The sequence below is a fragment of the Zingiber officinale genome, chromosome 6A (genome assembly GCF_018446385.1).
Source record: "Zingiber officinale cultivar Zhangliang chromosome 6A, Zo_v1.1, whole genome shotgun sequence".
NCBI classification, from domain to species: Eukaryota; Viridiplantae; Streptophyta; class Magnoliopsida; order Zingiberales; family Zingiberaceae; genus Zingiber; species Zingiber officinale.
This window is the reverse complement of record NC_055997.1, coordinates 142,391,129-142,406,809: the sequence shown is the minus strand read 5'-3', so window position 1 is coordinate 142,406,809 and position 15,681 is coordinate 142,391,129. Positions and strand designations below refer to the sequence as shown.

At 37.9% G+C, this 15,681-nt stretch overlaps 2 protein-coding genes across 4 annotated transcripts; both read right to left on the bottom strand.

Annotated features, from left to right (window-relative positions):
• Positions 1-299: 299 nt before the first annotated feature.
• On the bottom strand, positions 300-3,814 carry LOC121998416 (formin-like protein 16). The gene is made up of 2 exons (XM_042553348.1): positions 2,625-3,814; positions 300-1,790 (listed from the first exon to the last, which is right to left on the bottom strand). The coding sequence occupies exons 1-2, from the start codon at positions 3,794-3,796 to the stop codon at positions 485-487; spliced, it is 2,478 nt and encodes an 825-aa protein (XP_042409282.1). The 5' UTR covers positions 3,797-3,814; the 3' UTR covers positions 300-484.
• A 59-nt stretch (positions 3,815-3,873) lies between these two features.
• LOC121998418 (pyrophosphate--fructose 6-phosphate 1-phosphotransferase subunit beta-like) lies at positions 3,874-11,988 on the bottom strand. 3 transcript variants are annotated; one of them, XR_006116491.1, is made up of 17 exons: positions 11,695-11,988; positions 11,427-11,588; positions 11,190-11,311; positions 10,745-10,798; positions 10,505-10,611; positions 10,302-10,407; positions 9,794-9,857; positions 9,367-9,455; positions 8,705-8,836; positions 8,404-8,574; positions 8,181-8,296; positions 7,693-7,804; positions 7,041-7,125; positions 6,029-6,073; positions 5,876-5,944; positions 5,647-5,781; positions 3,874-4,010 (listed from the first exon to the last, which is right to left on the bottom strand). XR_006116491.1 is itself a non-coding variant. In XM_042553349.1 (16 exons), exons 1-16 carry the CDS (start codon positions 11,879-11,881, stop codon positions 5,705-5,707), a joined length of 1,698 nt encoding a protein of 565 aa, XP_042409283.1. In that variant the 5' UTR covers positions 11,882-11,988; the 3' UTR covers positions 4,572-5,704. The 3 variants fall into 3 exon arrangements, 1 of the variants encoding a protein (XP_042409283.1); XR_006116490.1 differs by lacking the exon at positions 3,874-4,010 and adding an exon at positions 4,572-5,561; XM_042553349.1 differs by lacking the exon at positions 3,874-4,010 and having other exon boundaries at positions 4,572-5,781.
• Positions 11,989-15,681: the final 3,693 nt, after the last annotated feature.

The window sequence follows — 15,681 nt, the reverse complement described above, 5'->3', positions numbered from 1 at the left end:
AAATAGTCTTGCTAAATTTGATAGAAAATATACTAGATTAATTTAATATCTTGAATTTAAGAAAAATTATACTTATTTTTTAATTTTTTATAATTAAAAATATTTAAGATAATTAAATAAATTAGTATCTATTATATTTGATTAGAGTAAAAAATAAAAAATTTTATTAATAGGACTGGATGCAACATTTTATTTCTCATTAGACGACGCATATAAATTTTTCAAAAAAAAAAAAAAAAAGTTTTTTTTACGTGACCGACTCATCCCGCGTATCAAATAAATCAAAAACCACAAATAAATTCTGAGGACAATCCATCACAAGTTCGTTTTAATCATATTGGGAATTGATGTACAAATGTACAAAATTTATATTTGAACAACATTCGAGACGAATTTAAAAATTTCTCTAAAAAAAGAATCAATGCTGCCAATAATCGAATGCTTAACAGGCCTTTGTCCTTGTGATCGTCGTCTCGATCCCCTGTCACGATCCGGCCTCATCGTCGTCGCTGCTCGATTCCGACTTGGAATTTTCAGCCAAAAAGTTCGGCGGCAAGCAGGGAAACCGCGCCACTGGTTTCCTTTGACTCCCCGACGCTTCCGCCTGCTGCGGCTTCTTCTTCGTCTGCAGGTTGCGGGCGATGTCGACGCAGGTCTTGTCGACCATGTTCAAGAAGTCTCTCACGATGACGAACAGCAGCATCGGGTGGCTTCCCTTCGCCCTGGAGGATCCCGGCTGGTAGTAGTCCGTGACGCCCCTCACCAGCTCCATCACCCGCCCCTGCTCTGCTCTCGCCGCCCGCAGATCCTCCGCCGCCGCCGCCGCGAACTCCCGCATCTCCCTCGTGAACCCGTCGTTGCCGCACGTGCCCAGGAACTGCTGAATCTCAGCCAGGCGGGCGGTTAGAGAGGCGCAGGTACCTGCGAGGGCGTCGGGGTCAATGCTGGCCGCCTTCTTGACGCTGGAGAACTCGTCGCTGATCCCCCCGACGATGGGCAAGCCCAGCTTGACGTAATCCTTCTCCCTTTCCTCCCTCGTTCCGGAGGCGCCTCTGTGGCTCGTGGTGCGGTCCAGGGTCGTCGGGCCGAAGCTATGGTTGCGTTTGACAACAAGCCGCTTGCCCTCCGACCGGACGACCTCCTCCACCACGAACTGCAGCAGCGTCGTGCTCCCGTCGGCGCTCTTCACGTCGGAGAGCTTGCAGAGGGCTGAGAGGTTGAAGGCCTGGGCGTTGCCACGGGCCGTGCCGGCGTTCATGAGGTTGCCGGCTTTGAGGACCGCTTCCAGTAGCTTGAGCAAAAGGCCGCGGGTCTTCATTTCCTTGCACGCCGCCTCCATCGTCTGGAGCGACTGCCGCAGCTGCGCCACCTCGTGCTCGTAGTTGGCCCGGAAGAGCATGGCGTTGAAGCGGGCGAACGGGGAGGGGACAGCGCGGAGGATGTGGAAGAGGAAGGAATCCGCTTCAGTGAGCTTGCCGGGGTTGCCGTCGTAGCTACGGATCAACGCCGCCTCCTCCTCGGTAGGGGCGACCTTGGTGAGGCGCTCGAGGACTTCAACGGGGAGGCCGCGGCCCTCGACGAGGGCGTCGAGGATGTCCGTGCGGCTCAGGGACAGTGAGCGGAGGACGATAGCGATGTTCTGCGACCTGCGCGGGTCCAGAAAGGAGATCACGGCTGTCTGCGTGCTGGGGCCGGAATTGCCGGAAGCACCGCCAGCTTTACCGCCGGCGGGGGACTTCCGGTTGGTGGCCATCGTGCCAAACAGGACTTCCAATATGTCCTCATCGAATCTGTAACAGAGTCAAAAAAAAAAAAAAAACATATATCAATGTAACAGTGCTCTTACGGGTACAAAGAAATTAAACACTTTTTCTAAGTCAAACATTAACGAGAAGAGTTCGAAATTTAATCGTTGACTTAGATGAACACATCGACTCAGTCGAGGGAATTGACTTGGCTCCAATTCGACTTTAAAAAAACGGCAAGTTTGCCTAAACAAAATGCAATCTCCAATCACACAAGCAGTTCATATAAATATTGAATACACTTCAACTCTCTCAATCTATCACATGCACCAGACTGGTACATGTAATTTAAGTACGCAAGGATGCACAATCTTATGGATTATAATATTCTACTAAACCAGCTCAACATCCAAATAATAATGAAAAGATTATCATTATCATGCAACAAGCAGGACATTCTTAATGTTATATCAGCCTCCTGTCCACTAACACCAGGTCTTAAGAGGATTAGGTCAAAAACCATGTCAGCTAAGCAAAATGAAATCTTCAAACTTGTAGAGAATTAACAAGAAACAGACAGGCAAAGATGGATCTGTTCAATCAGTTGAATTCTTCAATTTAAAAGAGAGTAAATCATTTACATTGCGTGTTGGTTTACTTTTTTTTTTGAAAGCAATTCATAGTTTGTAATTGTAGGTTGTTGAGACATGAAAATTTTCCTAATCCAGATTTGTTCTCCTAAATCAATCGTAAGTTGGTGGTTTGTTGTACCTAAAGTGAGGTCTCCGGTTCAAGGTTGTACGTATGACAAATGTACTGGAAACTGAGTGGGGCATTTCGACAAACAGATGATTGATCATTCATTGAGCGAGTGTTTACCTGAATGAACCGTCCGTGATCTTGTCCCAGACCACGGAGTGTTGGGCGTTGTCCGGGTTCATCTTGTCCCAGTGAAGCGGTTTCAGCTTCTTCGCCGCCGCGGCCGACGACTGCGGCGGCATCGCTGAGGGGCCGATGGCTGTACGGCCGCCGCCGGTTGGTGGGGCCGGCGGAGGCAATGGAGGGCGTGATGGAGCTGCGGGTGGGGGTTTCCCTGGAGGAGGAGGTGGTGGAGGTGGGCCCGCGGGAATTGATTTGGCGACCGGTGGGGGAGGAGGTGCAGGAGGGGCCGCGCTCGATTTGGTCGTCGCCGGTGGTTGTCGAGGTGGAGGTGCGTTTGATTCTGAGGCTGGCAGGGGCACAGAGGCCGCGATTGATGTCATCGTCGGTCGATGGGGAGGAAGAGACGGAGGCGGTAGCGCTGCCGATGATAACGAAGACTCCGAATTCGATCTTCCCGCTGACCGAGTGGCTGATTCCTGGCGGGGAACACCCATATGCTTCGCGCTCCCAGCGGTTCGGACGGCGGCAAAGGAGAACACAGACGGCGTGCTCTGCTCCGAAGAAAACGACTGCGATGAGCTGATGCTGCCGGCGGGAAGCAACGGCCTTTCTTGTATCCTCCCCGGATTTTCCGGGGACGATCCATCAGCATCCCCACCGCCACCCCCACCGCCACTATCGCCTTGTTCCCGGACTTCAGAGGCATCCAACTCGTTATGGCAGAAGGGGCACCTCTTCTCGTTGAACTCGCGCCAGTAGATGGCGTCCAGCCCATTCTCGTCAACAATTCCGCCCGACGCGGTCTGACCCTTAGGTGCCGAATCTGAGCGCTCGGGGAGGGCGCCATCGCCGACTCTGACCTGGAGGCGCTGGGCGAGGAAGAAGAAGCCCGAAAAAAGAAGAGCGCAGAGGGCGATGCTGCTGGCGGCAGTGATGGCGACGGCGACCCTCACTCTGGAAGTGCTGGATTGTGGCAGCGGGGGAGTCGAAGCAGGGGCCGGAGCCTGCGCCGGCGGCGGCGGAGGGGGGATTTGGAAGGCGGGGGCGGGGAAGGAGGGGAATTGCACCTGGATGTTCCTCGTCGACGGCGCCTGGGCGGCTGAGGTCGCGGCAGAGATGAGGGAGAGGAGGAAGAGGAGGAGGGAAGAAGGGATACGTCTAGCGGCCATGGATGAAGAGAGAGAGAGAGAGAGAGAAGTGAGCCGTGAGGAGGTGGGTGAGAAAGGGTGGTGGTTGTTAAGCGGATTTGGTGTGGGAAAAGGGGACGTAGTTCAGGGACATCAACGCGGTTTGAATGAAATGACGGCGTCAAGGGATGTCAAGTGGTGCGTCTGTGTTGGGCCATGGGAAATGGAAACTTCTTGGCCGACGAATTAAGGAGGGCTGCATTGAGAATATTTGAACAATTAAGGGCAAACGGGTAAAATGAAAGGCATGGCAAGGTTGAGAATGAAAACATGCTCTGTTATCCAGCTTTGCATAACCGACACCAGAGCTCTGTTTTTAGAAAATTTTCATATTAAAAAAAATAGAGAAAAGGATATTTAAATTAATCACGAACTATATTTTTTTAAAAAATACTCAATAGATTATGTAGCAGAAATCCATCCGTGTTTTATACACATTTATTTAGCATGAGTCAATATTAGAAAATTTTAGGGTAAACTGTAAAATTTAAAAACTTTGAAAACGAATAAAAAGAAAAAAAAAAAGAAAAATGTGTGGTATGAATTGAAATCTCCAGGGATGAGAATTAAAAATCATAGAAAGTTAAAGAGCGAAGCATACTTTGATCGGTGACACCTGCGACCTGTTTCTGAGACAGACGGAAAAGGACACAAACAGTCGTTTATTCTTGACTTTTATATAAGACAAACAAAAAAATTCAGTAAAATTTTAAATACATTTTATTCCATTCCATAATAATTATAAATGCAATAGTCGTCAGCGATAATCTTGACTATTTCATAATCTATATCTGATAAAATAACAATTCTTCAGAATTCAAACTGTTTTATTACACTATCAACGGTAATTAAGATGGCATTATAAATTTTGAATCAAATATTTAAAGCCATGAGGTAACAGGCTATCTACATAAAACATGAGCATTTTTTACAGGGTCTATTACCTTAGGCTTTTAAATATTCAATTCAACAATTTTGGATAATGGCATTGTGATATCAGATATAGATTATGAAATAATCAAGATTGTAGGCAGATGACCATTGTAGTTATATATCCAAAGCACAGTACTATATTTATATATTTTCAATATATATCTTCCAACAAAAAGGCAACTAAATTTTGTCCGTAACTACTCCATTGCTAATTTGACCTAGTTGTGATTTGGTCATCATTGAAAATTTCATTTACAAAAAAACAACTCTACATGGTCAACTGAGAATGTAACACATGAAATAGATTAGCAATTTTAACACAAGATTTAATTCAACTTATGCTATAAAAGAATTGACATGGAGGGTAGGTATTATAAACTGTTTAGGAGTATTTAGATTTAAAATTTTATGACACAGAGTGATCTGCAAGATGATCTTGGGCTATGAAAAATAACATACAAGGTGTCACAATCAGCATAAAAAAAAATATTTTTGGACATAAGAAAGCTAGAATGATCAATAATGGTATCTCAAAAAGACACAAGATACAACGATAACTAAATATCAAGCAAATTAAAAAAGGAAAAACAGAAAACACAAGATCTAAGAAGGAACAGGGCTGGTTGAATTGGCAAAACATGCAATGAAGTAGATGGCATGATTTGACACAAACTGTTTGACCCAATTAGTCTGACCATGTTAGGTAGGAAAAGGTCAACTGTTATTGCCTTCTGCTCAAGCTATATGTCAACGACAATTGGAGGGTACGATGGAAATGCTTTCTCAAAGATCTCAAGTTTCACGTAGCTATCACCTATTTCATTTGTCGGCAAAGAAAATCTCAAGCACAAAAATTGTGTTCACCTTTTCTAGGACAAGGAGAAATGCATGAGAAATACCTTGTTTGTGTTCCCCACTCTCGGGGTTAACATGAATTTCAAAGGCAGCTTCAGACAATTAAGCCCAGGCTCCCAGTTCCAAGAGCAGGGTGTGGTTAACATCGTTTGATCCTGGACCAATAAATTGAACTGGTCCTGCAAAGTTGATTTTTTTTTTAAAGAAAATGGATATTTAGCTGGAAGAAAATAATTCAAACAACAGAATAGTCATAAATTTGAGAGATCATACCGGGGCTGATGTATCTGTTCTTGATAGCCCACTCATCTCGCATTGATGCAAACTTGCTAAATGGGGCACCTGAATAATAATAATTTTAAGATCAGAAACTACAGCTGTAACAACAATGTTAATTAAATGTTATAAAACAAGAAAGAGATTTACCATCCAGTTCCACCATAGCCTTCTTGATCACTGGCTTGAATTTACCTGGAGGCAATTAATAATTTATGAGAAATAAGCTGGAAGTATCATTTGTCTTGGTCATAACTCGGCAACCATACAGCTATCATATTGAAACTAATAGATATAAATGGAAGATTGTAGCTTTATAACTTTGACTAATTGTTATTTCTGCACTGAAAGATACTGTGTATTAATCTATCTAAAGCACTTGTCTTATTCCCATGTTTGTTATGGACATAAGAAACTGGAGGATTGGCAAATAGCCATTGCTGATAATTTTAATAATTTTTCATTTAAAAAAATAAAATTGAGTGAGAGTTGGCCCTACATCGTAAACAGGTCCGTTCCTCACACATTAATGGCAAATCATTTGAATCTAACTTGCTTACCATTAGACCAAATGGTGATTTTTTATTCTTTTGAACTGTAAACAAAGCAAAGCAACCAGTCATAGCTTAAAAATGGATGACCACTCAAAGACTGGTAGCTCTAACTTCTCCGGGCAAAAAGAAAACATACAAACATATGGAGAATGGAAGTGTGACAGCTATGATAATGACGCCTCACCCAAGCTCTCCTTATTTATCCAGACAGGGAACATAATTGCAATAATCTAGGCTTGACAAGAATTTTAATGTCATAACTTAAATTCTGACTACTCAAGAACTAGTCGTTGTGGCTTCTCCATGCAAAGAAGAGAGTATATTGAATTGTGGATGGACCATGTTGAAGCATATCTTGAGGATACCTAAAATGATGATGGAATAAAAAAACTGAATGCAGTATTCACAACCATGCAACCAGTAATGACCATAGAGGACAGATAAAGCAAGTCCAAATTATGCCACGGCGAAGTTTCTCCTAACCAAGTTAGATTTCTCTAACAAATAAAGAAAACACAAACAGATATAATAATCGAGTGCAAAAAAAAACAAGCAATGAATGTATCAGCTATGTATGAACGGCTAGAAAATAATCAAAGATGCCATACCATGTCTCCTCTCTACATCCATCAATGAAGTCAATGCAGTTCCACCAACAGTCCATTCATCAACAGGAGCACTTAAGTTACCAACCTGGAATTGTCAAGCCAAAGAAAGAATTAGTTACTAAAACCTACAAAAACTTTTTATACAATGTCTTCTTAATCTTAAACAAAGACATTGTTTAACTAGATAGAACAGGCTACTTATTTTCAATCTAATGAAAGCATCACACCAACTATTAGTCAAGCAAGAATAGTTCAAAATTTGGCATAGTTATCTTCTTCTGCGACACCACTCAGTGGTAGGACAATTGTGATAAGTAAATTATACTCGATCCTAGCAACATGAACAATCACAGATCATTTGATAAGTGAGCATATCAAATGAATTTTTAAAAAAGCAACAGAGAAATCATTGATTCACCACTTTTTGCAAGTCAACTAGAATTACAAAAAAAAACAGTGGTCTGGGAATGATAGCATGAAACCATACCATGAATAATAACAGACACACACACACACACACCATGCAAGAATTGATGCAGCATGCACATGCAAATACAGAAAGATTTGTACAAATAATTTTGATGCATAATCTGTAATAAAAAGTTCTAGTGATACAACATAAATCATGACAGCAAGTGATGAAATAACAAACCGAGGAAATGAGCCCTGTCTTTCCTGAATGTAGCAGAGCTCCCGCAGCATACCCCAGTGCATAACAGTAGTTGGCATCAAAATTTGTTGGCAAGCCACATCTTCCTTCATATCTGCAAATGCAAAATTTCAAACTGAAACTATATAGCACAAAGGAAAACCAACACTCTAGTATAGTTGGGCAAAATACAGCTAAGAACTTTAAATTGTGTGAATGTGATAAGGATTAAAAAACAACAAAAAGGCAGGTCATGCCAGAGAGTGTACCATAATAAGATCCAAATCCAAAATCTGAATCCTTAACAGAACAGATGTATTCCTAGATGCAAAGATCACCAATAATTCTATGTTGATGTCTAGAGAAACCTTAGCATGAAATCAAGCCTCGCCCAAAGTAGTTAATCAACAAAGGGAAAAAAAAAAATTAAATATAGAGAGATGCACTAGAGAGCGAATGTAGACCAATTGAAGTAACATGGCTATTCTTACCCAAAAAAGTGGGACTGTCCTTTAAAATTTCCAGCGTATTTACCCTCCAATTTTCTATTCTGCAACTCAGTTTCAACCATGGAGATGAGCATTTTTTCAGTTTCAATTTTGGCAACCTGTGCAAGAATATAAACAAACCATAAAAAAATGACTAACCAACCATTTTAAATATACCAGTTGAAAGGGAACCTCCATTGCATAATCATTAAATAATTAGCATCACCTGTACATTTCCATGTGGATCTCTTTCCAGCAAAAGTTGATCTTGGATTGCCTGGGGCAGGAATTCAAAGAGAACTTTTGATTGTTGTTGAAGTTTGGTTTTCCACAACCCCTCAGCATCAACTACATCATGAGCTAGGATTTCATTTAGTTCAGCAATAAGTTGTTGGACCTGAAAGACCAAAAGAAAATATTGATTCAACAGTTATTTTTTGAACCAAAAATGAAGCCAACAAATTCCTTATTTAGTGATTTTTGTACCAAATATTATGATTGTAAGATAAGAAAATAATGTCACGAACCTCAGGAATAAAGTCGATCAGTCCTTCAGGAATAAGTACGACACCATAATTGTAGCCAAGTTCTGCGCGCTTGCAGATAATGTCAGTAATGTAGTCTGTAACATTCTTAAGTGTTTGCTTCTTAGCAGCCACCTGTAAACAAAAAGGATAGTGAAGCCAGAAGAAATAATGAATAATTGATATTGTGATGAAGAAAAATACACCATGCATCAAAAGTAGTGTGACAGTAATTACAACAATGTCATTTAATTCAGTTTCTCTTACCGATGCCTTTTCTGTTGATCAAACCTACATTTTGCTCAAGTTTCTCTACCCACACGCAGTTCAAATGAATAGTCAATGAAAGTATACGTAATAAACGCCATACAGATATTCATTCCCATGTTCAAAGACAAATGTATAGATTTAGGAAAGTTTAATTTAATTCAACAGCAATAATTGTCAGTTAATTTCAACTTAAATCCTAATGAAGCAATACAAGAACCAGTTTGCTCAACCCAAATGCAAACATCTTTGATCATGGAGAACAACATCATTAAATAACAAACAAGTTCATGAACCAGATAGTGGCTTGTTGCAAGACAATGAACACTCAGAAAGATGCATTAGTGATTATCAAATAGATCCTTCAACAAAGCATTTAATTTAACAAGACAAATTACCTCTTCACCAATGATGGCAATGTTAGGATGTGTTTGCAAAGCACATTCCAATGTTATATGTGAAGCAGCACGACCCATCAACCTCACAACTGTAGAAGCAGAAGCCATAACATGAGAAAAAGAATATATAACATAAATAAATAGACACAGAGTATTCATAATAGCTATTTAAATTGCCGGAGATTTAGGCAACTGATGTGACTGTTTTGGGGAAGAAATTCATCCACATGAAGGGCCTAGGTTTGCACAAGAAGGAAATTTAACCACATCTGTTAAGTGGTCTTAGGTAGTGTTGGAAAACTATTCTTTAGCAACTAACCAATCTATTATACAATTGAAGCAATAGAGCAAGCTCCTATGATACACAACCAAGAACTTTATGCCAATTCCTGAAGTATCTGTTTCAGAGTAGCAGCTTTGAACTTACAATGGTAATATTTGCCAGTTGAACGCACATCTATCATTACATTTCCAATCATTTCAGAGTAGATCTGCAAAGCAAGAATGATCTCAGGGAAAACATTCAATAAAAATCATGCAGTACTGAAAATTAGCATTTTATATATAGAATACAAACAGAACCTGAGAAAACGGATTAACTGATGAAAGTTTTCATCTGAAAGTATTTCCCAACTTTGAAGGCACAGGTTATATATATCACAACCAATAAACATTGTAAAGGGATACACATTGAGAAGCACATACCCACTGGACCTCTTGCAATCATATGAATCATAAAGGTCTAAAGTCATAAATTTGTCAAAGTTTTTCTACATAAGATTTTTTTAGCAAGTCAACTGTTCTATATGATCCAAATATTTAAAGCTACATACTCGATAGGTTATTTGAATAATTTTTCATTTTTTATCACTCAACCTCTGTGACCATTAGATGCTGACTATAGCAAACAACCAACACACAAGTGAGGAACAAACCTTGCATGCAGTATCAAATCCAAAACTTGTAGGAACTTCCTTGCATTTGAGATCTCCATCAATCGTTTTGGGACATCCAATGAGCTGAGTTTTCATTTTCTTTTGCCTAATCAAATGTGAAGTTCAAGAAGATAATATGATCAGTAATCATCAACATCAAAATGAGTACAATATTGGTTTAATGAATTGTCTCAAAGTTCAACCTAAAATTTTCAGCAAGCAGGCATGCATTAGTATTGGAGTCATCACCACCAATAACAACAAGTCCATCCAAATCAAGTTCTGTCACAGTATCTTCAGCTTGCTTGAACTGATGAACACGGAGATGAATGGTATGTCAGAATAAAAGACAATATGAGAAAAACAAAGCTTTTTGTAGTGAGCAGACATAATTAAGAAAAGTACTGATTTTAGATAAACTAGAAAAGGATGAGAGAAAATGCCTGCTCTGGAGTTTCAATCTTGTCCCTTCCACTGCAGATCATGTCAAATCCACCCTATTCAGGAGAAACCACAGGATATGACCATAGACTTCTCCATGAATTTGCGAATGTACTCGTTGATTATTTAAATTTAATGCATAACTTCAACACGTAGAAGTATAAGGAGGCAGGTAGTCTAAATTCAAATTTCTTGCTTAGCCAAAAAAATGCAATTAACGGTCATTTCTTGACAGGATCCCGTTAAAAGACCACCAACCACGTCACTTACATACTATTATGAAACTAATCATAAGTAAATTTTAACTCTATCATCTGGGAGCTACTTTTAGAATTTGATCCACCAAATCCAGTATACCTCCGTCATGGAAAAACTAGTACAATAACCACAGGAATCCCGGACAATTTTTCAGTATCTTTTACTAAATAGTGATGGAAGAATAGATACCTGGTTTCTGTAAGGATAGACAAAATCATGAGTCAGCTCCACGTACTTGCGCTTCATAATACCTGCCGGTCCCCCCCTAAATCCATACAGGATGCTACCTTTCGTCCTATCCTGTAAGTAATCTAACAGAAGGGGAGAAAAAACATAGTAACAGATTATTTGGATACGAGGAAACAAAAGGAGGAGGAGGAGGAGAAGAAGAAGAAGAAGAATGAGTTCTAGATCTGATAGTCTTACCGAATATCCCAGATATCACATTGTGTCCACCTGGAGCCTGGCCGCCGGACAGCACAACCCCAATCTTCAGGCTCCCGGGCAAATCTGAAGGACCCGAGCCAGCCGGCACTAGCTTTGCCGACGGCTGACCAAATAAATTAGGAAATAGCTTCGCAATCTCGTCTATCAGATACAAGCAACAACGACAACATCAAAGACGCGAGTGACATAAGCTAAAAACAGAACCGATAAAAAACCAAGTGAGATAAGATGGCTCAAAGAGAATGACCTGGGTTTCCGGCGGCGGAGCTACGAGGGCCATCGCGGAGCTCGAAAGGGGCCTTGAGGATGGAGGGGAGAGGGAGGGAATGGTTGAGTCGGCTGGTCTGCACGTCGCTGTACACGGAGGCGAGGCGACCGGGGTAGGGTCCCTTGACGGCGGCGCCGTTGGGCGGGAGGGAGCTCGCAGTCGCCATGGGCGATGGCTCCGACCGACGGCTTTGGCCTTCCGAGCCGAGCAGAAGAAGCGAGCGTCTTGGGATATTTCGAATTCGCACCGCACGTCGCACGAGCAAAAGATCTCTGAGTCGAACCGGTGGGTTTAAATAAAAAGAATTTTTAAAAAATAAAAGACAAAGAATAAACTTTTTTACTATTTTTTAAAAATAAATTAATCCACGCATTTTTTTCCCCTTTTTATCCATTTTAAAAGACAACTTATTTCTTCCACCCAATTTTTAAAACTATTAATTTTGAAAATGAAATTAGTCACTATCTTATCTGGAAAGGCGAATGCGATTCGTCACCCTTCTCTTTCTTACTTACTTCGAGCAACCGCTTTCGCTCGTGCATTACACGTGGAGCAATCGTTGATTTCCCATTTAACCGAATTAATTATCATATGAAAATAGGAAGCCGAATTCATGGGAGATTTAAATGTCTTAAGATGAACATAATTATTTTAAAATAATATTTTAAAATGCTTTCCCACGAATTAAAGCAAAAGTGACCATTAACCTACCACACAGTTCAATTGAATATTGAATGAAAAGGCCTGAAACAAAATAAATCATATTGTAATTTTAAAACCCCAAAAAATTAAAATTTATTTTGTGATTGCATCCTAAAAATTGCAATTGTAATTACGTAGGAGTATAAACGAGCCGAAATTGTAAATAAGCCGAGATGAGAGGAGATTTGTAATAAAGTCGCTAAGCCTAATCCAATTTAAAATGAATCTTGAAATAATATTGTTTGAGTTTGATTTGATTTTTTTAGCTTAAATTTAGTCGTTTAAATGTTATTGATCTTTCAAATTAAACTCGTTCGATTATTTTAAATTTTTATTTTTGAAAGTTATTTTATTTATTTAGTATATTAATAAAGGTTTTATTAATAAACATTATTTAAATAGATTATTGATAACAATCTGAATATATATATATATATATATATATATATATATATATATATATATATATATATATATATATATATGTATGTGTGTGTGGTCCATTAATTTCAAACAAATTAAAATGACAAAATTAAAACGGAAAATAAAAATTAGATCCGCTTTACTATCGACACATTAAGTTACATATATAATTAATTTAACGACAAGCCTCCCTCAACCCATCATTTCCATGGGTCCCAAATATTATTGTTGAAATTGGGTTGGGCCACCCTGATTTTTCAGCCCAGTAAATTTATACCTAAATGATTGAAAGGAAGGCTTTGCCTATCCAACGTTAAGGATGAGCATTCCATTAAAAATCGAAATCGAATTAATTTATTTATTTATTTTTGAATAAATCCATTAATCAAACAAAATCTATACAAAATTAATTTTGAATCAAATGAACCGAATTCTACCAAATACTGTGATTTGGTTGGGCACAATTTACACATTTAGCTGAATACTTAAAAATATATATATAAAATATTTTTTTTATGTTAAAAATTATAAATAATTTTAAAATTTGAATGTCCCTGATGTTATCCCTTTTTTGTTTTGTGTTTTTGCAATCCTTTCTCATATCAAATACAGCCGACAGCTAATCTCCTCTACCTACTTTAGGAAAAAGAAATTAAAGCTCTTGACTTCAACACTCAATAATTAATCATACATGCCTTTTGCCTTTCTTCTCTTCACACGACTTCCTCCACCGCAAGATTTTTTTAAAAGTTTATTAACTTAGAAGTTGAACGAAATAAAAATATGAACTTGATAATATAGAGTCCAAAAAAAAAAGTTATATGAAGATTTTTGGATATAGAAAAGAGTAATATATTTTTAGATTTTTGATATGACATTTTTTTTAAAAAAAAACATTATTAAAGATGTCCTAAATATTCAGTTTGGCTTCTTGGGAATTCCAATAGAATTGTATGCAATTTTCTCAAGTTTTGTTTTGGTATTAAAGGGCTCTAATTAATAAGAACAATAATTAATTAATTTTGGGAAATTATTAAAAAAAAACAAGTTTATCAAGATAGTAAAATATGACAAAATCAGTCTGCTGGAAACAGATATTTGTTGAGGTGTGTTTTATGTGTGATCTAACTTGGTAGCTTACCAACACGGCTCTTAATTTTGTCTCCTGAGATTAAAGAAAACCCAACCACTTCTCTTAATTTAATTGTTAATATGGGTTTTCCCATTAAATTAATGAGAATTTTAATTTGATCATTTTGTGCTGGTTTTTAACAGCTAATGTACCGATTAGAAAACTAATTAATTGCGCATGCACCTCGACTAGTGTTTTAACACTTAGTTCATTAATTTTATAGAAGTTTGTCTCAATCAATTCCATGTTAATTAGTTGACTAGTGACTTAATTTGTCATGTGTTATAATTAGAGAGGAAATTAATAGTGTCACAATTCAATTTGAATTGTACTACTTCATTCAATAAATATTGCAAAGGTGCATCATGAGATATTCAAATATAATTATAGTGTAAGAATTTAATTTTTTTTATTTTTGTTTTTTTTTATTTTTCAAAATATCATCTATATATATATATATATATATAATAATTACAAATTATTAACTTTCATAATATACAATTTTATTACTTAATGATATTTTTTAGAGATCTATATGTTAATTGATATATGGTTTAGAGGATTTAATTGAATAGGTATCATGCTCAACATTCATTCCATTAATTTGTTTGGTGAGCCGGGCGCCTTTGATTGAATATGGTCGAAGGAAGCCAAGTTGGATCCACTCCAAATAGGGTTGGAGGTTATTCTCTTGAATCATTCAATCTCTTACCCAAGCTTAGTTGGGGGTGAGGCTATTTGGATGAGATGAATGATCTAAGAGGAACGACTTGAATTAATTAGCTGATACAAAATTAAATGAGATTAAGATTTATATATGATGATCGAAATGAGTTATAGCTAGATTAGTGTCACAAATTATTATTGCACATTGATTTATCTCGCGGAGAAGTGTTGCTTAACTATGAGCGGGTATAGTCATTGTTTGTTGTTTTAATATTGTTTACCTAAACACAGTGTCACAATAGGGTTAGTTTGTATATCAAGTAAGTTCTTATTCACAAAGAAGTTTTATTGCTTTCTCATGTTTCCTAATTCATTTCTAAGCTTTGCACACCTTAGACAATTAAAAATTTGATAACATCTAAATAAATTAAATTAAGCTCAATCTAAAACATTCGTCCTCTGCACTAAGACCTTAATGGAGAGATGGTAAGAGAATATTCTCTCCAATTATCTCCTTAAATGAGGATAAATCAATATTTTTTTAATATATTCTATAGCTGTTAATTAGCTTTAACATTCTTTTTGAAGGAATACATTTTGATGATAGAATCCTTAAATTTATCTTTTTTATAAAAAAAAAAAATAAGAGAAAATAAAAAGATTCTTCTTTTAAACATTTTTTTAAAATTATTTTTTTATTCTAGTACACCATTCGTCTTGTGGGATTTTATTCCATAATTTGGTGGAATTTTTTATTCCATGTTAGGACGTCATGATGTCCACTCGTGGCATTTTTAATCCATATAAATCAAGAGTTTCAAAATTTTAAAGATCTTGCTGATTTCCCCTTTCAACTAATTAATAAATTGACCATTTTAAATTTAAAATTCAAGGACTTCATAATTTCGTGAAGAACACTAATTTAAACTACTTGAACATGATTCAACGACACAATCTATACTCTCCTCTCATTCTTAACCATCTGACGAATAACTCTAAATTGATTTTGTAATTATTTCTATTCATATAATTTAGGAATAGAC